This window comes from Bubalus bubalis, chromosome 2 (genome assembly GCF_019923935.1).
Source record: "Bubalus bubalis isolate 160015118507 breed Murrah chromosome 2, NDDB_SH_1, whole genome shotgun sequence".
Classification (NCBI taxonomy): domain Eukaryota; kingdom Metazoa; phylum Chordata; class Mammalia; order Artiodactyla; family Bovidae; genus Bubalus; species Bubalus bubalis.
The window spans coordinates 58,823,117-58,847,766 of record NC_059158.1 but is presented as its reverse complement, the minus strand read 5'-3'; the positions used below and the strand labels follow the sequence as shown (position 1 = coordinate 58,847,766).

Genomic DNA, 24,650 nt, shown 5'->3' with positions numbered 1-24,650 from the left:
AAAGAGTTGTAAATAATCACTTTTACCATATGGTTCATAAAAAGGAAGAGGGTACTTATAACCGTATAGAAAAACTAATGAAGGAAATGCCTGGATTCCTCAGCCCCAGAGAGGCTTGCCTCTCCTCTTAATTCCTGAATATTCAGGAATTAATAAGGAACAGAGAATTCCTGACAGATCCAAAACAGCACACAGGAAGCCTCCTGTTGAATGCTTCCTGACACTACTGGATTCCAGGGCCCCTCATCTGCCCCCAGAGACTGCCCTTTGACTTGCTAGTCCAGGCTTCTTGGCATCTGTGGGTCAGTCTGTCTCCTTTCGACCAACTCCCAGTTCTTTCTGCCCCCATCAGCATTAACAGAACCAATCAAAATATTGTGACAACCAAAAGTTCCTCCACATATTTTGAAAAGAAGTGGCTGGGGCAGTAGTAGCCCTGCTGAGAACCACTGGAAATAGATAAAAGGGTATATCTTCAATGAGAAACAGGTCAAGCATTTCAGAGCCTCGTTCCATTCCATTGATTCATAAATTTGTTTGTGTTAAAATCATCAAGGGTAAATTCTGATTTATCTGTTTAACACATGCTTAGATACTGCTTAGTATATGCCTGAAACTGCTAAAAAAAAAAAATATTCTACAACTATTAGCTCATTTAATCCCCACAACAGCTATCTGAGGTAAGCACCATTATTACTCCCATTTTACAGGTCAGGAAACTGGGAATTGAGAGTTTTAATGACGTACCCAAAGTTTCACATCTAATATATGTAGAGGCCAAAATTCAAACCCAGACGTTCTGGTTATAGGATATATGGTAAGCACTTTGCTCTGCAAGAGACAATCATGTCCCATCCACAGAGTTGATTTAGTAAATCTGGGGAAAGGATTGAGAAATCTATATGTAACTGAACAAGACTTTCAGGTGGTTTTATACAGTAAGAAGGCCACCCATCTACTAACTGATATTTGGGAACTACAGCATTACTCCACACCTCATTTGAGAGAGACAGGACAACAAGAACTTGCATGGCTGGAAACAAATCTGTGTTAGATTAAACTGAGGAAAAACAGTGTTTGGGATATTATTTATACAAAACCTTGAAAGCCAATCTAATAATACACATCACTTTTACAAAATGGTCAGTATTGAACTGTGTTATTAAAGCAAATGAAATATATTAAGAATGTAGCATCAGAGGAAGAGTATGCTGCTGCTGCTACTAAGTCACTTCTGCTGCTGCTGCTGCTGCTAAGTCGCTTCAGTTGTGTCCGACTCTGTGTGATCCCAGAGACGGCAGCCCTCGTCCCTGGGATTCTCCAGGCAAGAACATTGGAGTGGGTTGCCATTTCCTTCTCCAATGCATGAAAGTGAAAAATGAAAGTGAAGTTGCTCAGTCGTGTCTGGCTCTTAGCAACCCCATGGACTGCAGCCTACCAGGCTCCTCCATCCATGGGATTTTCCTGGCAAGAGTACTGGAGTGGGTTGCCATTGCCTTCTCCGAGGAAGAGTATAAATAGCATTAATAAATATGAATTATCCTATGAAGCAGGATATACAGCAGCAATGGACTTAAGTGAAAGACACATGAACGAAGGAAGAACAGCCTAGCTATTTATATCCTAGGCTCCAGACAGACAGCCCTGAACCAGTCAGGCAAGACAAATGATACCAAGTAACCCTAAAATATTACTTTAAGCAACACAGGAGCTACAGCAACTGAGGGGAAAGATAATAGCAATTAAATAAACATGAAGAAAACAAGATAAAATGTGAAAGAACTTTGAAAACAGTGTGTTACCATACCAATATGATTACCACTGAACAGTTTAGTATTACATTATCTTGGGGTGGCCTCAGAAAATAAATAGAAACCTCAGAACCAAAGCAGACCCATAAGCAACAACTCTCTCAACGCCACCCCTCCCACAAAGAGGGATGAAAAACCATAGATCCGTCAGCAGTGTTTCTGGCTACTCGCTCCAGAAACAACTGTGAAAAGTGTTAGTTGCTCAGTCGTGTCCCACTCTTTGCAACCCCATGGACTGTAGCCCACCAGGCTTCTCTGTCCATGGATTCTCCAGGCAAGAACACTGGAGGGGGTTGCCTTGCCCTTTTCCAGGGGATCTTCCCTACCCAGAGATGGAACCTATTCTCGCGCATTGCAGGTGAATTCTTTACTGTCCGAGCCACAGGAAACCCCTAGAAACAACTGTAGGTCAGGGTCAGTTCAAATGTTAATCAGAGCTCCCAATCCGCCAGATTCTACCATAGGAGGTGAGTTACAGAGAAGACTAATACCCTGGGAAGTTCATTCTCTAAAACGTTACAGATAAGTGCTCCATCACCCCCAAATACTAATTAACATGACATCGTTAGTATGTCAGGAGAAGCCCCAGATAAATTGTAGTGAACCCTAAAGGTTTGGGGAAATGGAGCCAGATGGTGGGTTAAAAGAATCAAATTTTAGTTTTTAATTAATATACAATTTGGCAGTAATGTTTAAAAAATTATTATAGGTGAATAAGACTTCAAAACTGAATGTACTTTGCCAAAACTTTAGCATATTTCAAAATTTCTTTTCAGAGCCTTGTATTGCAAACCAAGGCAAATACAATCCACTTTCATCAAAACTTCTCCAACTTGCTATACTTCCTCAAGTTTTGTCTTTCACTGTGCTCTTTCATATTCTGAACAAGGTGACACTTTAGGACCCTCTTTCTCCGTGCAAAACAAGACCCATTGCATTACTTTGCATGCTGTTTTATTACCTCCCTTTACGTGGTCTTAGTGAAGTCGCTCAGTCGTATCCAACTCTTAGCGACCCCTTAGACTCTAGCCTACCAGGCTCCTCTGTCCATGGGATTTTCCAGTACTGGAGTGGATTGCCATTTCCTTCTCCAGGGCATCTTCCCAACCCAGGGCTCGAATCTGGGTCTCCCACATTGTAGACAGACGCTTTACCATCTGAGCCACCAGGGAAGTCCTTACGTGGTCTTGCTGCTGCTGCTAAGTCGCTTAGCCCCATATTAATTATAACTTTCAACCAATTTAATAACTTCTGTTTCATAGGGGAAGCTGGAGGTAGATTATTGAGAACTGTTACATGCAAGCATTTCAGCAGATGAATAAAACTCATAAGTTCACATAACACAACTGTCTACAGCCACACACATTCCTTTCACACCTTCTGAAAGTGGCAAAAATAAATACATACATTAACACGACTCAAAACGATAGCCATTCTATCACATATAAAAGCAAAAGTTTATGAACTTAAAATTATGCTTTTATTAATCAATGTTTTAGAATTTTTTTTTCCTTTTTTTTTAATTTTATTTTATTTTTAAACTTTACATAATTGTATTAGTTTTGCCAAATATCACAATGAATCCACCACAGGTATACATGTGTTCCCCATCCTGAACCCTCCTCCTTCCTCCCTCCCCATTCCATCCCTCTGGGTCGTCCCAGTGCACCAGCCCCAAGCATCCAGTATCGTGCATCGAACCTGGACTGGCAACTCGTTTCATACATGATATTTTACATGTTTCAATGCCATTCTCCCAAATCTTCCCACCCTCTCCCTCTCTCACAGAGTCCATAAGACTGTTCTATACATCAGTGTCTCTTTTGCTGTCTCGTACACAGGATTATTGTTACCATCTTTCTAAATTCCATATATATGCATTAGTATACTGTATTGGTGTTTTTCTTTCTGGCTTACTTCACTCTGTATAATAGGCTCCAGTTTCATCCACCTAATGTTTTAGAATTTAATTTTTTAAAAATCTAGTTACCAAATGATTAATCAGTAATTAATTTAATATTATATCAGGGTTTTAAGGATTTTTGAATTATATTTAAACTTACATAGTACAAAACATAATTTCTGTGGATGTAAAAAGTTTGTCTTAATAACTTTAGTGAACATAAATTAACATTTTTCATAAACTTAAATATTTTCTAGCAATACTATTAGCTTATTTAATGAGTAAATCAATATAAGTAGTTTAAGAAGTTCAGACTAGCTGATCTCTTCCTGAGAAAACAAATCTAATGCCTTTTTAAACATGTTTGTATTTATTTTACTTAACATTGCTAAATCAGAGAAAAGACTCAAATGCCATTTTATTCTTAAACCAAAATTATTAATCCAGGCTGATTTTTCAAAGACTCACCTTTATTATATACACTTGGATTCTTCAAATGTTTCTAAGCTAGTAATTTTTTTTTAAGCTTAGCACACCTAAAGCTTTAGAAATTCTTTTTCTTTTTAATTTGGGGGATTTGTGCAAGTGCATATGTTTGTCTATAGACCAATTAGATCAAAGTTCCTTTAATTTAAGAGGCTTTAGAATGGAATTTTTCAATACCCTACAGAATAGCAAAACATTCTACATTTACTCAGCAAAATATAAAGGCTGTTATAAATTACGGACACAGACATATAGAGAACTTACAGCTTCAGTTTTACAAACTGAACCCCAGGGTGAAACTAAACAGAGAAACACAAAAATTCACCAGTTTAGATATCAAAAAGCTGTTCATCCGAGTTGGTGCACAAAATCCTTACTTAGTTTGAGCTCACAAGGACAAATGAAAAGACTAAAAACCTAGATTCTTTGTTTTCTCACTTCTAATAGAGACTAGATCTCCATCAACCAAAAATTATCACCAAATGTGCGTATGTGTGATCAGTCACTTGAGCCATGTCTGACTCTTTGTGACCCTATGAACTGTAGCCCATCAGACTCCTCTGTCCATGGGATTTTCCAGGCAAGAATACTGGAATGGGTTGCCATGCCCTCCTCCAGGGGATCTTCCTGATCCAGGGATCAAACTCCAATCTCCTGCATTGCAGGCAGGTTGCCATGCCCTCCTCCAGGGGATCTTCCTGATCCAGGGATCAAACTCCAATCTCCTGCATTGCAGGCAGGTGCTTCACCGCTGAGCCACTGATGAAGGCCTGTCTTCAAACGGTTAGGCTATGAAACCAAATTCCCAATCATTGTTAGCAATATGGACTAACTTAGCTAAGCATAAATTAGAAACAAAACCAAAATTTTAAAAAATCAGTAAAAAGACAAAACAGACAGTAATCTTAATTCTATAAGCGCTTTGGATGTACTCTAAGAGCCAATAAAAGATATTCTTGGGTTTAAACAACTCATGAGGTACACTTCCTTAGCCATAAAGTTTGACTCCATCACACGGGTTCACTTGGGCATCTTCATGAAAACTTAAGATATCCTATGCTAAAGTATACTTTTTAAAAACAGAAAATCATTTTTCCTGTACAAATATAAAATGAACATTTGTCAAAGTTTTATTCAACTCATTAATTAATGAGGGAATAAATAAGATTCTAAAACCAGTTCAAAGAGTTTATGAGAAAGTAGACATATATTGATGCTTTTGAACTGTGGTGTTGGAGAAGACTCTTGAGAGTCCCTTGGACTGCAAGGAGATCCAACCAGTCAGTCCTAAAGGAAACCAGTCCTGAATATCCATTGGAAGGACTGATGCTGAGGCCGAAACTCCAACACTTTGGCCATCTAATGTGAAGAACTGACTCATTGGAAAAGACCCTGATTCTGGGAAAGATTGAAGGCAGGAGGAGAAGGGCACAACAGAGGATGAGATGGTTGGATGGCATCACTGACTAGATGGACATGAGTTTGAACAGGCTCTGGGAGTTGGTGATGGACAGGGAAGCGTGGTGTGCTGCAGTCCATGGGGTTGCAAAGAGTTGGACACGATTGAGTGACTGAACTGACTGAGACATACATGTTAATTTTAAAAATTAGGGTAGGATTGCAGAGTTAGATGCAAAACTGATTAATATCTTGCAGAATACTAAATCAAAGTTTGTGGGGTTATCTGGTCTAATAGGTAGAAATTATTTTCATATCTACCAAAAATCTACCAGTTACACCCCTCCACCCCTAACAGAATATAAATGAGCCCAGTAGATAAAAAAGTCAAACCTAGAAAAGCTACAAAAGAACACCTTGGTAATCTCTTGCCTATTTCCAGGTTTGGGATAATTTTTCTCATAGGAGTGAGATATTGCAAATATTGCACGGGACATATATAAAGTTTCATTCATTTATCTGAAATTCATATTTAACAGGGAATCCTGTATTTATCTTTTAAACCTAACAACTAACTAACATTAACTTTATCAAGTCTGTACAGGGTCATTACCATATATCATATATCATTAAGTATATCTCTTAAATCTGTGTCTGGCTTCCATATTTTTGCCTGCTGCTGCTGCTGCTGCTGCTGCTAAGTCACTTCAGTCGTGTCCGACTCTGTGCGACCCCATAGACAGCAGCCCACCAGGCTCCCCATCCCTGGGATTCTCCAGGCAAGAACACTGGAGTGGGTTGCCATTTCCTTCTCCAATGCATGCAAGTGAAAAGTGAAAGGGAAGTCACTCAGTCGTGTTTGACTCTAAGCAACCCCATTGACTGTAGCCTACCAGACTCCTCCATCCATGGGATTTTCCAGGCAAGAGTACTGGAGTGGGGTGCCATTGCCTTCGCCGATATTTTTGCCTAGATAATGGATCATCAAAAAAGCAAGAGAGTTCCAGAAAAACATCTATTTCTGCTTTATGGACTATGCCAAAGCCTTTGACTGTGTGGATCACAATAAACTGTGGAAAATTCTGAAAGAGATGGGAATACCAGACCACCTGACCTGCCTCTTGAGAAACCTATATGCACGTCAGGAAGCAACAGTTAGAACTGGATGTGGAACAGACTGGTTCCAAATAGGAAAAGGAGTACGTCAAGGCTCTATATTGTCACCCTGCTTATTTAGCTTCTATGCAGAATACATCATGAGAAACACTGGGCTGGAAGAAGCACAAGCTGGAATCAAGATTGCCAGGAGAAATATCAATAACCTCAGATATGCAGATAACATCACCTTTATGGCAAAAAGTGAAGAGGAACTAAAAAGCCTCTTGATGAAAGTGAAAGAGGAGAGTGAAAAAGTTGGCTTAAAGCTCAACACTCAGAAAACGAAGATCATGGAATCTGGTCCCATCACTTCATGGGAAATAGATGGGGAAACAGTGGAAACAGTGGCAGACTTTATTTTGGGGGCTCCAAAATCACTGCAGATGGTGACTGCAGCCATGAAATTAAAAGACGCTTACTCCTTGGAAGGAAAGTTATGACCAACCTAGATAGCATATTCAAAAGCAGAGACATGACTTTTCCAACAAAGGTCCGTCTAGTCAAGGCTATGGTTTTTCCAATGGTCATGTATGGATGTGAGAGTTGGACTGTGAAGACAGCTGAGCGCCGAAGAATTAATGCTTTTGAACTGTGGTGTTGGAGAAGATTCTTGAGAGTCTTTGGACTGCAAGGAGATCCAACCTGTCCATTCTAAAGGAGATCAGCCCTGGGTGTTCTTTGGAAGGACTGGTGCTGAGGCTGAAACTCCAGTACTTTGGCTACATCATGCAAAGAGTTGACTCATTGGAAAAGACTCTGATGCTGGGTAGGATTGGGGGCAGGAGGAAGAGGGGGCGACAGAGGATGAGATGGCTGGATGGCATCACCGACTCGATGGACGTGAGTTTGAGTGAACTCCGGGAGATGGTGATGGACAGGGAGGCCTGGCGTGCTGCGATTCAATGGGGTCGCAAAGAGTCGGACTCGACTGAGCGACTGAACTGAACTGAATAAATATTGAGCGGTGTTTCTACTTAGCGTCTATTCTTTATATTCACCACTAGGGGGCGCGTATAACTTACAGTCTACTAGATGCCACAGGGTAAAGAGCGTTTCAACATCCCATCCGCTAGGGTCCGTTCAGGACCCTAATCACTTGTGCGCACGCGCGCAAGTCCTCCTAGCGCAGATCCGGCCTGCGCAGGCGTTCCAGTGAGCGGGCAGACGCCATTGATAGGACTCACCGGAAATTGAAAGGGAGGGGCTGGGGCCGCTGGGAGCGCAGACGCGCAGCGGCTGTGGACCCGGAACTGCGAGAGTGCCGCCTGGCCTCGCGCCTTGCGTGTTTGCTTCTCTGCGGAGATGCCCAGCTGGGGTGAGCGACCCGAGGACGGCGCTGGGCCCGTCCCTGCTGAGAGCTCGACCCTGCACAAGGAAGAGCTCAGCAGCAAGGTGAGTATGGGACGAGGTAACATGGCCCTCACCTAACACGGCTGCTCACCGCCGGAGACGAGTCTCGGTGGCCCGTGGTCTAGTCTCGATTTTGCCCTGCTGCGACAGATACAGTTAAAGGGACACCTTGAAACTTACCCCGCGATTAGACCCAGATGGCAGTAAGGCGGAAGTTTAGTTGGTTTTATTTTTTTATCAATTTTAACAAATTTTTAAAAGTATCATACAGTAAAATTGGGCTCTTTTTCGTTTTCTCTATATTTAACACGTGTATAAATTTGTGTGACCACCACCACAATTGGAATATAGACAAGTTCCACGACCCTGAAAGACTCCCTTTATAGCCATGCTCTCCCCCGCCCAGAAGCTCTGGCCATTCTTGATCTGCTCTACATCAGGACAGTTTTATCCTTCCCAGCACATCATGTAGATGAAATCACAGCTTATGTCTCTCTCAGCTTAATGTCTTTGAGAATCATGTTTGGATTTTTTTCTATGTACTCTTAGTTAAAACTTTTAGAAATTACCTCCCACCCTAGATCTGCTGCCTGTAGTCTCAGAAAATGTCAGCATCATCCATGCAGTTGTCCATGCCAGTAACCTGGGAGCCCGTCTTTGCATCCATCACGAAGTTCTATCAGTTTCACTTTTGAGGCCCCTTTGTAAGGTGTCCGTTTATCACTGTGTACACTTTTAACCATCTTAAACCCGCCCCTTGCATCTGCCATAGCTGCTGCTGCTAAGTCGCTTCAGTCGCGTCCAACTCTGTGTGACCCCATAGACGGCAGCCCACCAGGCTCCCCCGTCCCTGGGATTCTCCAGGCAAGAACACTGGAGTGGATTGCCATTTCCTTCTCCAGTGCGTGAAAGTGAAGTCGTTCAGTCGTGTCTGACATTTAGCAACCCCATGGACTGCAGCCTACCAGGCCCCCCCCCGGTCCATGGGAGTTTCCAGGCAAGAATATTGGAGTGGGGTGCCATTGCCTTCCTGCAAGTTTCCTAACTGGTCTCTCCTTATCCATTGTTACCTTCTTCCCGTCTATCCTTCATTTAGCTGGAGCTATGCTCCTAAAACGGAGAAGGCAGTGGCACCCCACTCCAGTGGGACACGACTAAGTGAATTCACTTTCACTTTTCACTTTCATGCATTGGAGAAGGAAATGGCAACCCACTCCATTAGTCTTGCTTGGAGAATCCCACGGACGGAGGAGACTGGCAGGCTACACTCCATGCGGTCAAAAAGAGTCAGACAAGACTGAATGACTAATACGTACTTACCCCCCATGTAGGATACTTAACTACTACTTGCTTAGTCTGGCTATACCATTTAGTATGTAAATCATGAAAAGCATAGGTATTGGGAGGGAAGGGTCACCCACTCCTCATTCCATTTGTGTTTTTTTGTTTTTGTTTTTTTTTAATTTAAGACACAATTTAAATCATTGAAAAATTGGTATCACTTTCAGGTCTTGGTGTTTTTTTTTGTTTGTTTGTTTTTTGACGTATTCTCTGTTTTAAATAAAAGATATAAACTTTATTTAGTAATGTAGTTCTTGCCTGAATGTGAGTGTTGGTTGCCAGCCCCCTGTCTGGGTGTAAGGGGCCGTCTAACACTTTGTCTGTCTGGTCAGGGTTTTTTCCCTCAGCTTCCTGCCATCTGCATGCCTACACAGACTGCTGTTGTAAAGAGTCTGTATATTTCCAAATTGCCCACTTGGACAATCAATACTTAGAGTCCCTTATCCTCTCTTTAAAGGGCTTCTGTTGAGCATACTTCGGTAATCTCTGATTTAATAACTTTTCTTTATTTCAATAGATTAAAGAACAAAAAGTTGTTGTGGATGAACTTTCTAACCTGAAGAAGAACAGGGTGAGTTATTAGCGTTACTCTGAGTACTATGTGGGAGGATTTGATATCAACTGTATAAATCTATGTATTAATCATAGTTGCTAATAATCTTTCCCCAACATATGCAATTGATATTACCTGTGAATCAAATGATACTAATTGTACTGTTATCCTGGAGCTGTAGTCAATAATGGTATTTATTTTGGACTTGAATTTGGTGTATTCTCTTGACATAAGTAAACTTTGAATCTATTGAGAAGAGAAGAAGCTATACAGGTGAATGTGGATTTTTTGTTTGCTTATTTTTTAAAAAAGATAAATGCTACCGCTTCCTCTCCCTACCTCCTCAGGTTTTTACTCCAAGCTTCCAAATCCTTAACGTGGTTATTTAACTCCATTTTCATTAACGTATTCGTAGATAAGCAAGCTTCTGCTTAGTGTGTCATTATACTGCCAGACATTGTATTTTAAAGTTAAGAAATGATTTGAGCCCTTTAAAGCTTTTAAAGATTACTGGATAACAGACAGGTTAGACAGTTCTCCTATGTGGAGTAATAGCAGTTAAGGTACAGTTGATAACAAACTTTGTATAAGGCAAATGGGCAAAATGTATCAAAGTCTTAAAGCTGTGTAATATTTTGATCCAGCAAATCCAGTTTGATTCCTGTTTATAGGAATTGATACATTAGGAAAGTATCATGGAGTCCACAGAAATTTAGGTACAAAGACATTCATCACAGGCTTGATTTATAATAGTGAAAAGTTGGCAACATCTAAATGACCAGATAAACTATAATATTACTGAAGAAAAATGGTATTAAGTATATTTTTACCTCAGTGTTAATGGTAGCAGTTTCTAGATAGTTGGATAATGGGTGAGTTCTTTGTTTATCTTTATTCGCCAAGGTATTGTTCTGAACATGTTACTAAAGTTCAATAGTAAGCAGTAATAGGGTTCAGAGTTTTGACATCTACCTGTTAGATCAAATCATGATACTAGCCTAAATTATGTTTTGCAGAAAGTATATAGGCAGCAACAGAACAGCAACATATTCTTTCTTGCAGACCGAACAGAAATGCTTTCTCAAAGCAAAAGTAAGTTTTTTTGGTACATTATACAGAAACAAAAAGAAATTCTTTTGTGGGCTTTCTGTGGAAATTCATGATGGTGCCTAAATTATACTGTCTACAGCTGAATGTATAAATATATATATCTAAAGATTGGATGGTGGTATACCAGTTAATAAAATTAGTGGAATGGTTTGGTTTTTTTCAAATTAGCCTTCCAATGGTGAGTTAACAGTAACAATAAAATCAAATTTAAGAACTATGTGTTAGAAAGCCACAATAATTAATGTAAGCTTTGGAATTTTAGACAGATATAGGTATGAAATATTATTCTACCAATTTCTGCCTTTTTGATTTTGAGTGAATCACTTCGAGCCTGCCAAGTCTTACGGAATTTAAATAAAATGATATGTATTTAAACTGTGCATAGCCCAATGCCTGGGTCAAAATAAGCATTTAACAACAGAAACTAGATCCCTAAATAATAAACATTCTTCATCAGAAGTCTGTTGTAAATTATTATTTAAACTAGCACAGTGCATATGTGGTTCAATCTTGGGAAAATAGCTTGTTTTGCCTTTTGAATTGCTAGGTAAAGCTTCAAGAATTTTTATTCTTTACTGTGTCTTCTCCCCTCTCCCACAGATATATTGGATGAGCTGAGGAAAGAATATCAAGAAATAGAAAACTCAGAGAAGACCAAAATCAAGAAATAGCCAACTTGATTTTTCATAGCAATGTGTGGCATTTGTTGTGCAGTAAGCTTTTCTGTTGAGCATTTTAGCAGAGATTTGAAAGAGGATTTACTGTGTAATCTTAAACGACGGGGGCCCGATAGTAGTAAACAGTTGTTAAGGTCCACTGTTAACTACCAGTGTTTATTCTCTGGCCATGTCCTTCACTTAAGAGGTCTGTTGACTGCCCAGCCTGTGGAAGATGAAAGAGGCAATGTATTCCTGTGGAATGGAGAAGTCTTTAGTGGGATCAAGGTTGAAGCCGAAGAGAATGATACTCAAATCATATTTCATTATCTTTCCTCTTGTAAGAATGAATCTGATATTTTGTCGCTCTTCTCAAAAGTCCAAGGTCCTTGGTCTTTTATATATTATCAAGCATCTAGCCATTCTTTATGGTTTGGTCGGGACTTTTTTGGTCGTCGTAGCTTGCTTTGGCATTTTAGTAACTTGGGCAAGAGTTTCTGCCTCTCTTCAGTTGGCACCCAAGCATCTGGAGTGGCTGATCAGTGGCAGGAAGTTCCAGCATCTGGAATTTTCAGAATTGATCTCAAGTCTGTTTCCACTTCCCAATCTGTTGTTTTAAAGTTGTATCCTTGGAAATACAGTTCGGGGGATGATATCAGAGAATGTGTTAATAATAGCCTGACTGAGATTTCAGCAGACTTGCCAACATTTGTCTTGGTGGCAGCAAATGAAGCCAAACTGTATCTTAAAGAACCTGTTGTCCCTTTAAATATGGCGTTGCCACAAGCTGCATTTGAGACCCATTGCAGCAGCATTTCCAGGAGTCCGCTGACAAGAGAGACCCTTCGGGTCTTTCTTACAGAGGGACACATGAAGGAAGTAGTTCAGCAGTTCATTGGTGTCCTGAGCACCGCAGTCAAGAGACGTGTCTTGTGTTTACCTAGGGATGAACACCTGGCACCAAGTGAAGTTTTGAAAACTCGTAACAGGAAAGCAAATGTCGCAGTTCTGTTTTCTGGAGGGATTGATTCCATGGTCATCGCAGCCCTTGCTGACCATCATGTTCCTTTAGATGAACCAATTGATCTTCTTAATGTGGCTTTCATGACTAAAGAAAAGACTATACCGGTTAATTTTAACAAAAAAGGGAGAAAACAGAAAAATCATTGTGAAATGCCCTCTGAAGAATTCTCCAAAAGTGCTGCTGCTACGGCCGCCAGCCCTGGTGAACAATTCAATGTGCCAGATCGAGTCACAGGAAGAGTGGGACTGAAGGAACTGCAAGCTGCTAACCCTTTGCGGATTTGGAATTTTGTTGAAATTAATGTTTCTCTAGAAGAACTGCAAAGATTAAGAAGAACTCGAATATCGCACTTAATCCAGCCCTTGGATACAGTCCTGGATGATAGTATTGGCTGTGCAGTCTGGTTTGCTTCCCGAGGAGCTGGCTGGTTAGTGACCCAGGATGCAGCACAGCCGTATCAGAGCAGTGCAAAGGTATGACACGGCTGCTCAGGATTTCTGAGACCTAATTTTGACCCTTAAAGCTTCTAACGCAAGTTGCAAGAATATAGCGTCTTTTAAACTACAACACAAAGTATATGACTTTGTAAAAATTGGGCATATTTCACTATCTGAAGACTTTGCCGTGTGGATTTTTTCTGAAAATGTTATCTTTGGGGTTATTATTTTTTTAAGCTTTTATTTTCCTTATTGCATGGTAGGTTAATATTCTTACATAGATTTCTTTCAACCTTTGTAGGTAGTTCTTACTGGAATTGGTGCAGATGAGCAGCTTGCAGGTTATTCTCGTCATCGGGTCCGCTTCCTGGCCCATGGGCTGGAAGGACTGAATAAGGAAATCAAAATGGAACTGGGCCGAATTTCTTCTAGAAATCTTGGTCGTGATGATAGAGTTATCAGTGATCATGGAAAAGAAGCAAGGTAATTCTTGTTGTCTGTTGCAGAGTTGTTCGATAATTTTGTAAAAGCAGTAGACTGAACCTAAAAAGGAGACTTATAGGTTCCTTTTTCTTTGGATACTTGTTCCAGTGAGTAACAGTAGCAGCAGTATCTGGGCTTTGTATTAGAGTTAGTCAGAAGCAGTGCTGGAGAGGAACCAGAGGAACAGTTTTTCCAGAACTCATTCTCCAAGAAATGGCTTTACAATAATTTTCAAAGGTGATACAGTGACGTGATTAAAGGCTACAGTGAAAGACTGTAAAACTTGAGGTAGTGAAATACTGAGGGGAGGTATTTCAAGGGCTCTGTTTTGTTTCAAATGTTTGCTTTCTTCCCAAGCTTCCTCCTCCAGTGTTACAGAGCCTGACTTTGTAGACATTTCTTGTATGTACAGGCATACTTGGAAATCCTGCATTCTCAGTTCCAGACCATTGCAACAAAGCAAGTCAAATGAATTTTTTGGTTTTCCAGTGCATATAAAAACTATCTTTATACTATGCTATAGTATATTGAGTATGCAGTAGCATACTTTTATGTTTGCTATATTTAGACATAAATGTGTATTTATGTATTTAGTATTTAAAATACGTATCTAGTATTTAAAATATATATGTATTTGGTATTTAAAATATGTATTTATGTATTTAGACATAAATAAACATACATTTGTCTAAATTTTTATATATATACCTTAATTCAAAAATACAAAACAAAAAGCAATCTCAGAGATAACATCAAAGATTATTTATGTTATCACATATCACCATAACAAATATAATTGTTCTTGTTTTTGTTGTTGTTTAGTCACTAAGTCATGTCCAACTCTTTCTGCAACCCCGTAGTCGCTCACCAGGCTCCTCTGTCATTGGGATTTCTCAGGCAACAATAATGGAGTGGGTTGCCACCATTTCTTCTCCAGGGATCTTCCCGACCCAGGGATTGAACCCAAGTCTCCTGTACTGGCAGGCAGATTCTTTACCACTGAGCCACAAGGGAAGCCCAACAGATATAACAAGAAAAATTTGAAATAGGGAAGCATTTCCAAAAACGTCACACAGAAACATGAAGTGAGCAAATGCTGTTGGAAAAATGGTATCACTGATAGGCTTGGCTCATCACAGGGTTGCCACAAACTTTTAGTTTGTTAAGAAAAAAAAAAAAGCAGTCTCAGTGAAGCACAATAAAACAAGATCCATACTGATTTAAACGGTGGTTCCGGTACTGGAGTCCCCTCTGTCATAGGTGTTTTGAACACAATTTAGTCATAAACATTCCAGGTTCTCTTAAGTTGTAGACATCAAGGCACTTACATGTGTATATTCTTTTTTAATCTTAGGGGTTTGTGTTTACCTAAACACATTTCTGATGATAGTAAACAAATGCTTGAATACAACTTTTTGAAGCATTAAGGAAAAAGATGTGTCGTTTAATTATAAAAAGCAGAAGTTTATTCAAGTAGGTTAACTTATTAAGTGGTAGTTTTATTGCAGGGGTACAAGCATGCAAGGAGTCCAGATGAGCTTTGTGGGAGTTGGAACATCGTAATATACCACGTCTGAGACATCATTGTTTCTTGTCTCTGTTATTCCTGTGTTGCCAGTTCTGACGTGTAAAATTAACATAATTTTCAAAATTTTATCATAAAGAAGTAACACCACAGTACAAAGTGTGTAAAATGTTTTCCTTTTGATGTGTATCTGTATATGACAGATAAAAATATTTAGCCCATTTCAGCTAAGTTAGAGAAAAGGAAATTTATTTCAATCAGTAAAAGCAGTTAATTCTAAAGGGACCACCTTCCATATGATACCCATGGGTAAAAATGAATATGAAGAATGTTTAAAATAGCTAATGCAGAATTGTCATTGAACAAATACCACTATAGTGGCTAGATCTAAACCAGTTTATTATGGATTTTGGCATACTTATTAACCATACTCTATTAATTAGTTTCTCATTTAAATTTGCTTTCACAATTCATTTTTATAAAATATTCTGTTTAAAGAATGCCTTTACCCTTTCCGATCTCTCTGCTTAAGCTAAAGTAAAATGTAAAACACTAGTGTAATTGCAGATGGGGGAGGGATTAGAGTATTTTAAACAAACAAAAAAAGAACAGAATTTGATAGGAAATTAGGGGAGCCTAAAGAGCGAAGTGAAAATGTTGGCTTAAAGCTCAGCATTCAGAAAACGAAGATCATGGCATATGGTCCCATCACTTCATGGGAAATAGATGGGGAAACAGTGGAAACAGTGTCAGACTTTATTTTTTTGGGCTCCAAAATCATTGCAGATGGTGATTGCAGCCATGAAATTAAAAGATGCTTACTCCTTGGAAGGAGTTATGACCAACCTAGACAGCATATTCAAAAGCAGAGACTTTACTTTGCCAACAAAGGTCCATCTGGTCGAGGCTATGGTTTTTCCAGTGATCATGTATGGATGTGAGAGTTGGACTGTGAAGAAAGCTGAGCGCCGAAGAATTGATACTTTTTAACTGGTGTTGGAGAAGACTCTTGAGTCCCTTGAAGTCCCAAGATGACTTCTTGAGAGTCCCTTGGACTGCAAGGAGATCCAGCCAGTCCATTCTAAAGGAGATCAGTCCTGGTGTTCTTTGGAAGAACTGATGCTAAAGCTGAAACTCCAGTACTTTGGCCACCTCATGCGAAGAGTTGACTCATTGGAAAAGACCCTGATGCTGGGAGGGATTGGGGGCAGGAGGGGAGGGATTGGGGGCAGGAGGAGAAGGGGATGACAGAGGATGAGATGGCTGATGGCATCACCGACTGGATGGACGTGAGTTTGAGTGAACTCCGGGAGTTGGTGATGCACAGGGAGGCCTGGCGTGCTGCGATTCATGGATTTGCAAGGAGTCGGACACGACTGAGCGATTGAAAGAGCAGAGAGTTGTATTCCTTAAGTTCAGTTTCTTTAGACATGTAAAGAGCAGACCCAGGTTGAATCATTAACTCAAAACCATGCTTGTTTTCAAGGCATTCCTGAAGATACCTTATGAAACAATTTAAAATTATTTCTTGACATCATGGGCTTAATTTGTTTATTTATTGAGGGAAAAATTTTTTACATTTTAGAATGTGTATTAAAATTAGACAAGTGTTGTGAAATAATTTTTAGCTGTAAAGTTGTATAAGTAACTAGAATATTTTTAATTTTGAAAAATTGTGCCCTCAATAATTATACCTTAAATTTTAACATATTGAATAAAATACAAACTAATAACAAGAGATAACTTTTTTTAATAGTGGTTATACTTTTTATTTTAGATTTCCTTTCTTGGATGAAAATGTTGTCTCCTTTCTAAATTCCCTACCAGTCTGGGAAAAGGCAAACTTGACTTTACCCCGTGGAATTGGTGAAAAACTGATTTTGCGTCTTGCAGCAGTGGAACTTGGTCTAACAGCCTCTGCTCTTCTGCCAAAGCGGGCCATGCAGTTTGGATCCAGAATTGCAAAAATGGAAAAGAATAATGAAAAGGCGTCTGATAAATGTGGAAGGCTCCAGATCATCTCCTTAGAAAACCTTTCTGTTGAAAACTAGATGTTTCATAGTGTAATGACATTTACTGAATGGTGGTTTTAAAAAAAATAAAATACTCTGCTGCTTTATTATTGCATAAAGTGTTTTTAAAGTTCATTACATGAATTTTTATGTAACTTTGTAGAGTAGTGCAGCCAGTTTAATCAAATTGATACTCCAGAGAAAGAGATTACACTTGAAAGAACAACCTGGATATTTTAAACTGTGATATTAATATTGTTTTGAACTCTTACATGGTTGTGTCCCACCAGTAACACTGAAAAAAAGGCAGCTTTTATGGACTCTCTTCATGGTAGCTACATCCAGAAATACTAGTAACTCAATTTGTTGTCATTATTTAACAGACGAGAGAACTAAGGTTTCTGAGGTTCACACTCCTGATTGATGTGTGGTACATCTCTTTAGACAGCTCACTGCCCTGCTCCCAGAACGTTTGAAGACTATTTTGAATATTCTCCTTTCCCACAAATCTCTAACGTCCCTCTATTTTCCCGTTGTCAGCTCATGACCTGATTTTCACAGAGAAAATCAAGCCAAGAACTACTTGGTTTTCTGACACCAGAAGTCCTAACTTACCTGTGTGTGTACCCATCCTTTCTCCCTTCTTGCTATTAGAAATGTATTTAAAATGTTCTAGTATATACCAATTTAAAATGCATATTCCTGGTCCCTCATCTTCCATCTCTTGCCTCCCATTCACCTTCCCCCTTTCAGCCTTTTCACCTATTTGCTGAAGTTCACTCCAACCAGACGTCCACCCACAGTATTTATTTGTGACCATGATACCAAGGTCACATTTGGCATCCATCCCCGTTTAGGGCTGACACCCTTTCTCGGTCTGGACATACTGTGGTTCTCCTAAGTATAGTGGGAAAGAAAGGATACTAGCAGGCTTGTATCGGGGCTTTCCAGCTGGCTCTAATGGTAAAGAACCTGCCTGCCAATGCAGGAGACATAAGAGACGTGAGTTCGATCCCTGTCAGGAAGATCCTCTGGAGGAAGGCATGGCAACCCACTCCAGTATTCTTGCCTGGAGAATCTCCATGGACAGAGGAGCCTGGTGGGCTACAGTCCAGAGAGTCACACAGAGTTGGACACAACTGAAGCAACTTACCACAAGCATGTGTCCAAAGATTTTCACATGCCCTGAATTTCCCGTCAAATGCAGTGTTCAAACCAGATTTAGATATTACCTGAATAGCTTTCAACTGGATGACTTGTCCTGAGCACTAAATTGATGCTCCTAATGGGAGTAGATAAACTTGAGGTTTGCCCTGCACCCCAGAGTTGAATGTAATGGTTTTTATAACAATATAGTTCAATACTAAAGACATGCCAGGCACTAGTCTGAATTTTACGTGTATTAATTTAATCAACTGAGTCTCTAAAGGGAATCTCTAGTTCACTTGTTCTGGCAGGATACTCTGTGTGCATGTTTTTCGTGTTTTTTGTTTTGTTTTGTTTTTTTGGTTTTTGTTCTGTCCCCAGAGGGCCAGATTTTTAACAACTTTTTTGATACTTAATCCCATAAACTGGAATGAAATTCTTTTAATCCTTCAAACAAAGCAAAAGTCTTTCCCAAGATCCCACATAAACCATCTGGGTACCTGAACAAAACCTTTTAGGTAGAGAAATTTACATTACTCATACTTCATAAGTGCAAACATGCAACTCCTAAAGAAGACAGCGATTTAACATCCCTTGCCCTGGGAAAGCAATAACAAATTTACTAATACTACCACCACAGCAGCTAGAATAATAACATGGTTGGACCAAGAGAAATTTTACCTTCAAACAGTTAACCAAAACCCTGCTGCTGCTGCTGCTGCCAAGTCTCTTCAGCACGTCCGACTCTGTGCGACCCCACAGACTCTGTGCAGCCCACCAGGCTCCCCCGTCCCTGGATTCTCCAGGCAAGAACACGGGAGTGGGTTGCCATTTCCTTCTCCAGTGCATGGATGCGTGCTACGTCACTTCAGTCGTGTCCGACTCTGTGCAACCCCAGAGACAGCAGCCTACCAGGCTCCTCCCTCCATGGGACCCCAGGCAAGAACACTGTAGTGGGTTACCATTTCCTTCTCCCACCAAAACCCGCTCTGTTGCTAAATTCAGTGAAAAGTTTGGGTTCTCATCTCCCTTGACCTAGAGCAGCATCCAGTGAAGTTGGCCAGTCTCTTCTCTTGGCTTCTATGACCAGACTTGGCTTTCTGCTCTCCTGGCTGCTCGCTGTTGGTATTCTTTCCTGCCTCCACCCTCTCCACATGACCTTTAAATAATTAAATCCCTCAGGTCTCCATCCTGGGTTCCCAAGTCTCTATTCTCTTTCATGGTGATTCCAGCCATTTCCCTGGCTTCATTTACCCTAAGCCAGCCCGAGTGTATTCATCTAACCCAAGCTGCTGCTTTTAACTCAGACCTTTGAGCTTCCCTGGTTGCTCAGAGGTAAAAGCCTCTGCCCGCAATGCAGGAGACTTGGGTTCAATCCCTGGGTCAGGAAGATCCCCTGGAGAAGGAAATGGCAACCCACTCCAGTATTCTTGCCTGGAGAATCCCATGGACAGAGGAGCCTGGTGGGCTACAGTCCACGGGGTCACAAAGAGTCAGACACGACTGAATGACTTCACCTTTGTATCTAAAGCACATCTGACATCTCTGCTTGGTTCTCTCACAGGTAAAACTGAACTCTTAATCTTGCCCTGATCCTGCATGTCTGACAAACTTAGGTGTCGCTATATGACCACCACCTTTTAAAACTCTCCCACTACTCAATCTGTTACCAATCGTCTCTCCTTACTTCTCAAATGCCCCTACTCAAGCCTGTACCTACCCTCTACTGCCACAAATTGATCCCAGACTCTTGGAATAAAGTTCAAAATCTTTAAACAGCCTGTGTAGTCTAGCCCTCACCTACCTCCTCATCATATTTTTGTGTCCACATCTTTCTTGTTGTCCATACAGAGTTTTGTTCCATTGCTCAAAAATTCAACTTTTTTCTCAGCTCAGTTGCTCGTCCCCTGTTGTTCCCTATCCTCGGAAAGCTACTTCTCCAACTCTCTGCGTGGATAGATCTTTATCAGGCTCAGCTTAAAAGATCACTTCCTCAGGGCAGCCTTTCCCAGCCCTGGTCTTAGTTAGCATTCCTTCACATCTGTTATCACATCATACATTGATGGCATTGTTTAAATACAGCTGTATGCTTACTGGAGGAACTAACCTTGGGGCTTTACGTCTGCCTTTTCCAGGGTCTCCAGTGCCTAGCTCATAACCAGCGTTCTCTAAGTGTTTATTGAAGAAAAGAATGATGGTAGCGGAGGGATTCCAATTCAGGACTACCTCAGCCTGGCGCCTTGCCCACGCCACCTATGCTTCTGTGCTTCCTTGGAGACAAATTGTCAAAGTAAGAAATGATAGAGATGGTGGCTTACCTGGTGAAGAATCCACCTACAATGCAGGAGACCCAGGTTAGATTCCTGCTGCTGCTACTGCTGCTGCTAAGTCGCTTCAGTCATGTCCGACTCTGTGCGACCCCATAGACGGCAGCCCACCAGGCTCGCCCATCCCTGGGATTCTCCAGGCAAGAGTACTGGAGTGGAGTGCCATTGCCTTCTCCAGGTTAGATTCCTAGGTTGGGAAAATCCCCTGGAAAAGGAATAGGCTACCCACCCCAGTATTCTTGGGCTTCCCTGGTGGCTCATATGGTAAAGGATCTACCTGCAATGAGGAAGACCTGGGTTCAATCCCTGTGTTGGGAATATCCCCTGGAGGAGGGCATGGCAACCCACTCCATGATTCTTGCCTAGAGAATTCCATGGACAGAGGAGCCTGACAGGCTACAGTCCATGGAGTCACAAAGAGTCAGACACGCATGACTCAGCAACTGAACTGAACTGGACTTGGGCTCTGAGCACCGTGCTGTGTGTTGTGTGCTTAGCTGCTCAGTCGTGTCCGGCTTTTTGCGACCCCATGGTCGCAAGCATGCCAGGCTTCCCTGTCCATCACCAACTCCTGGAACTTGCTCAAACTCATGTCCACTCCAAATCGGTGATGCCAACCAACCGTCTCATCCTCTGTCATCCCCTTCTCCTCCTGCCTTCAATCTTTCCCAGTATCAGGGTCTTTTCCAATGAGTTAGCTCTTCGCATCAGGTGGCCAAAGTATTGGAGATTCAGCTTCAGCATCAGTCCTTTCAATGACTATTCAGGACTGATTTCCTTTAGGATTGACTGGTTGGATCTCCTTGCAAGCCAAGGGACTCTCCAACACCACAGTTAAAAAGCATCAATTCTTTGGTGCTCAGCTTTCTTTATGGTACAACTCTCACATCCATACATGACTAGTAGAAAAACCATAGCTTTGACTAGACGGATCTTTGTTGGCAAAGTAATGTCTCTGCTTTTTAATATGGTGTCTAGATTTGTCATAGCTTTATTCCAAGGAGCAAGCATCTTTTCATTTCATGGCTGCAGTCACCATCTGCAGTGATTTTTGTAGCCCAGGGAAACAAAGTCTGTCACTGTTTCCACTGTTTCCCCATCTATTTGCCATGAAGTGATGGGACCAGATGCCATGATCTTCATTTTTTGAATGTTGAGTTTTAAGCCAACTTTCTCACTCTCCTCTTTCACTTTCATCAAGAGGCTCTCTGGTTCCTCTTCACTTTCTGCCATAAGGGTGGTGTCATCTGCATATCTGAGGTTATTGATATTTCTCCCAGCAATCTTGATTCCAGCTTGTGCTTCATCCAGCCCAGCGTTTGACATGATGTACTCTGCATAGAAGTTAAATAAACAGGGTGATAATATACAGCCTTGACATACTCCTTTCCCTATTTAGAACCAGCCTGTTGTTTCATGTCTGATTCTAACTGTTGCTTCTTGACCTGCATACAGATTTCTCAGGAGGCAGGTAACGTGGTCTGGTATTCCCAACTCTTTAAGAACTGTCCACAGTTTGTTATGATCCACACAAAGTCTTTGGTGTAGTCAATAAAGCAGATGTTTTTTTCTGGAACTCTCTTGCTTTTTCTATGATCCAATGGATGTTGGCAATTTGATCTCTGGTTCCTCTGCCTTTTCTAAATCCAGCTTGAACTCACAGTTCACATACTGGTGAAGCCTCGCTTGGAGAATTTTGAGCATTACTTTGCTACCATGTGAGATGAGTGCAATTGTGCAGTAGTTTGAACATTCTTTGGCATTGCCTTTCTTTGGGATTAGAATGAAAACTGATCTTTTCCAGTCCTGTGGCCACTGCTGAGTTTTCCAAATTTGCTGGCATATTGAGTGCAGCACTTTCACAGCATCATCTTTTAGGATTTGAAATAGCTCTGCTGGAATTCCATCACTTCCGCTAGCTTTGTTCGTAGTGATGCTTCCTAAGGCCCACTTGACTTCGCAAGTCCAAGTCCACATTGAGTTCTAAAGGGGTGGGGCGAGGGGTGGTGGTGAGGGAGAATCTTAGCCGGGATGGGCTCCCACGGCCTCCGAGCGAGGCCCCACCCACGGGTGTATAGGAGCGCCCTCTCGCGGAGGCGCCCGGCCGGCGGCCCCAAGCCCGAGGACCAACGGCTGCTCCCCGCGCAGGTGGCAGGACCGCAGGCGAGGCCCAGGGCTCCCAGGACCCCGCGGGGGAAGCGGGCCTCCCAGGCCTCTGCTCAGGAGAGTCCCGCCCAGTCCTCCCCTCGCCCTCGGTCACTCGGGGTTCCAGATGGTGAATTCGGGTCCAGGCTAGAGACCCTTGGAGAAGACTGCTGTCCCTAACCCCGGCAGTACTCTGGGAGCGGTGTGGATGACGTTTCCTTGTTCTGGACACTGTCAGCTCAGAACAGGTGTCTTCCTTTTCCTGTCCTTTCCCTTTTCCCGTGTCTGTGTGGGCACAGGGCTTGGACTTGACGATGGACTTGAGGAATCAGTTTATTCTGATTCTGAATGTGTGAAACCTCCGGCCCATCCTCTGTTCTAGCCTGGTTTCTGCCTCTGTGGAGTTGGGCTTCCAACGCCTGTCGCGGAACGGGGTTCTCCAAGTATCCTGCCAGAACCAGCAGCATCTAACTTTTTCAGAAATGGAAATCCTCTGGCCCGACTCCTACCCTACTCAGAATCTCTAGAGTAGGATCTAGCAGTCTGCCGGAACAAGCCCCGGGTGATTTCAACACAGCCTAGATTTTGAGCATCGCTGTAGAGAGAGGCCAGTTAAATGAAAATTTTTGTGTATAAAGAGCTGGGTAAATAGATGCTCAGTAAATAGTAGTTAGGTTATTATTTCCAGAAATAGAGAGGCACTGCACAGAATCCCATTTCTATTGAACAGAGATACAACGTTAAGGAAGTATTTCTTGTCTTCACTTTTTTTTTTTTTAAAGCAAGTGTTTGTTTTCTTGCTTTAAAAACAAAACAAAACAAAAACCCTGAAAAAATTGACCTTGTGAAAATGCCTCTACAACAACAACAAAAGAATAGGTATGCAGCAGTATCTTCTTATGGAGAAGGCAATGGCACCCCAATCCCGTACTCTTGCCTGGAAAATCCCATGGACAGAGGAGCCTGGTAGGCTGCAGTCCATGGGGTCTCTAAGAGTCAGACACAACTGAAGCGACTTAGCAGCAGCAGCAGCAGCAGTATCTTCTTATATATAAACTTGTTTCTTTTTGATATACTTCTTCATATCTTTTTACCTCTTTTGAAAAGCATATTATGATTAATGTTAAAAGTTCTACAATTTTAACTCAGATTTCAACTTTCTTATGCTGCAATTAGTTTAAGCCTGAAAAATATATTAGAACTACTATGAAAGTGTTAGTTGCTCAGTCGTGTCTGACTCTTTGTGACCACATGGACTGTCCACCAGCAGGCTCCTCTGTCCATGAAATTCTCCAGACAAGAGTACTGGAGTGGGTTGCCATTCCCTTCTCCAGGGGATCTTCCCGACCCAGGGATCAAAGCCAGGTCTCCAACACTGCAGGCAAATTCTTTACTGTCTAAGCCACCAGGGAAGCCCATAGAACTACCATATCATCCAGTAATTCCACTTATGTGTATTTATTCAATGAAAATGAAAACACTAACTCCAAAAGATATACAGACCTCCATATTTATTACAGCATTATTTACAACAGCCAAGACATAAAAACAACCTATTGATAGATTAATGGATAAAGAAAGTGGAACATTTATTTACACATACACAATGAAATATTGTTTAGCCATAAAAAGGAATGAAATCTTGCCATTTGTGGCAACACAGATGGCCCTTCAAGGCATTATACTAGGTGAAATAAGTCTGACAGAGAAAGACAAATACTATATGATCTTGCTTAATGTGGAATCTCAAAACAAACAAAAAACAAACCCGAGCATAGATACAGA

General features: G+C 41.3%; 3 protein-coding genes across 7 annotated transcripts in view; all 3 read left to right on the top strand.

Annotated features, from left to right (window-relative positions):
• The first annotated feature begins 7,933 nt into the window (after positions 1 to 7,933).
• On the top strand, positions 7,934 to 13,628 carry ASDURF (ASNSD1 upstream open reading frame). 3 transcript variants are annotated; one of them, XM_044932576.1, is made up of 5 exons: positions 7,934 to 8,148; positions 9,965 to 10,018; positions 11,017 to 11,092; positions 11,711 to 11,823; positions 12,711 to 12,884. In XM_044932576.1, exons 1-4 carry the CDS (start codon positions 8,059 to 8,061, stop codon positions 11,779 to 11,781), a joined length of 291 nt encoding a protein of 96 aa, XP_044788511.1. In that variant the 5' UTR covers positions 7,934 to 8,058; the 3' UTR covers positions 11,782 to 11,823; positions 12,711 to 12,884. The 3 variants fall into 3 exon arrangements, with proteins under 3 accessions (XP_044788511.1, XP_044788509.1, XP_025129307.1); XM_044932574.1 differs by lacking the exon at positions 12,711 to 12,884 and adding an exon at positions 13,529 to 13,628 and having other exon boundaries at positions 7,935 to 8,148; XM_025273522.2 differs by lacking the exon at positions 12,711 to 12,884 and having other exon boundaries at positions 7,939 to 8,148; positions 11,711 to 12,000.
• Positions 11,803 to 17,354, top strand: ASNSD1 (asparagine synthetase domain containing 1). Its single transcript, XM_025273514.2, has 3 exons — positions 11,803 to 13,263; positions 13,529 to 13,710; positions 17,013 to 17,354. The coding sequence occupies exons 1-3, from the start codon at positions 11,803 to 11,805 to the stop codon at positions 17,284 to 17,286; spliced, it is 1,917 nt and encodes a 638-aa protein (XP_025129299.2). The 3' UTR covers positions 17,287 to 17,354.
• A 5,504-nt stretch (positions 17,355 to 22,858) lies between these two features.
• ANKAR (ankyrin and armadillo repeat containing) overlaps positions 22,859 to 24,650 on the top strand; it is a 54,905-nt gene continuing 53,113 nt past the window's right edge. Inside the window, exon 1 of one of the 3 annotated variants that reach the window (XM_025273502.2) lies at positions 22,859 to 23,113. The gene's annotated coding sequence lies outside the window, so the exon portion shown is untranslated. The remainder of the gene's footprint in view (positions 23,114 to 24,650) is intronic. The other 2 variants (XM_025273495.2, XM_025273478.2) reach the window with 2 other exon arrangements.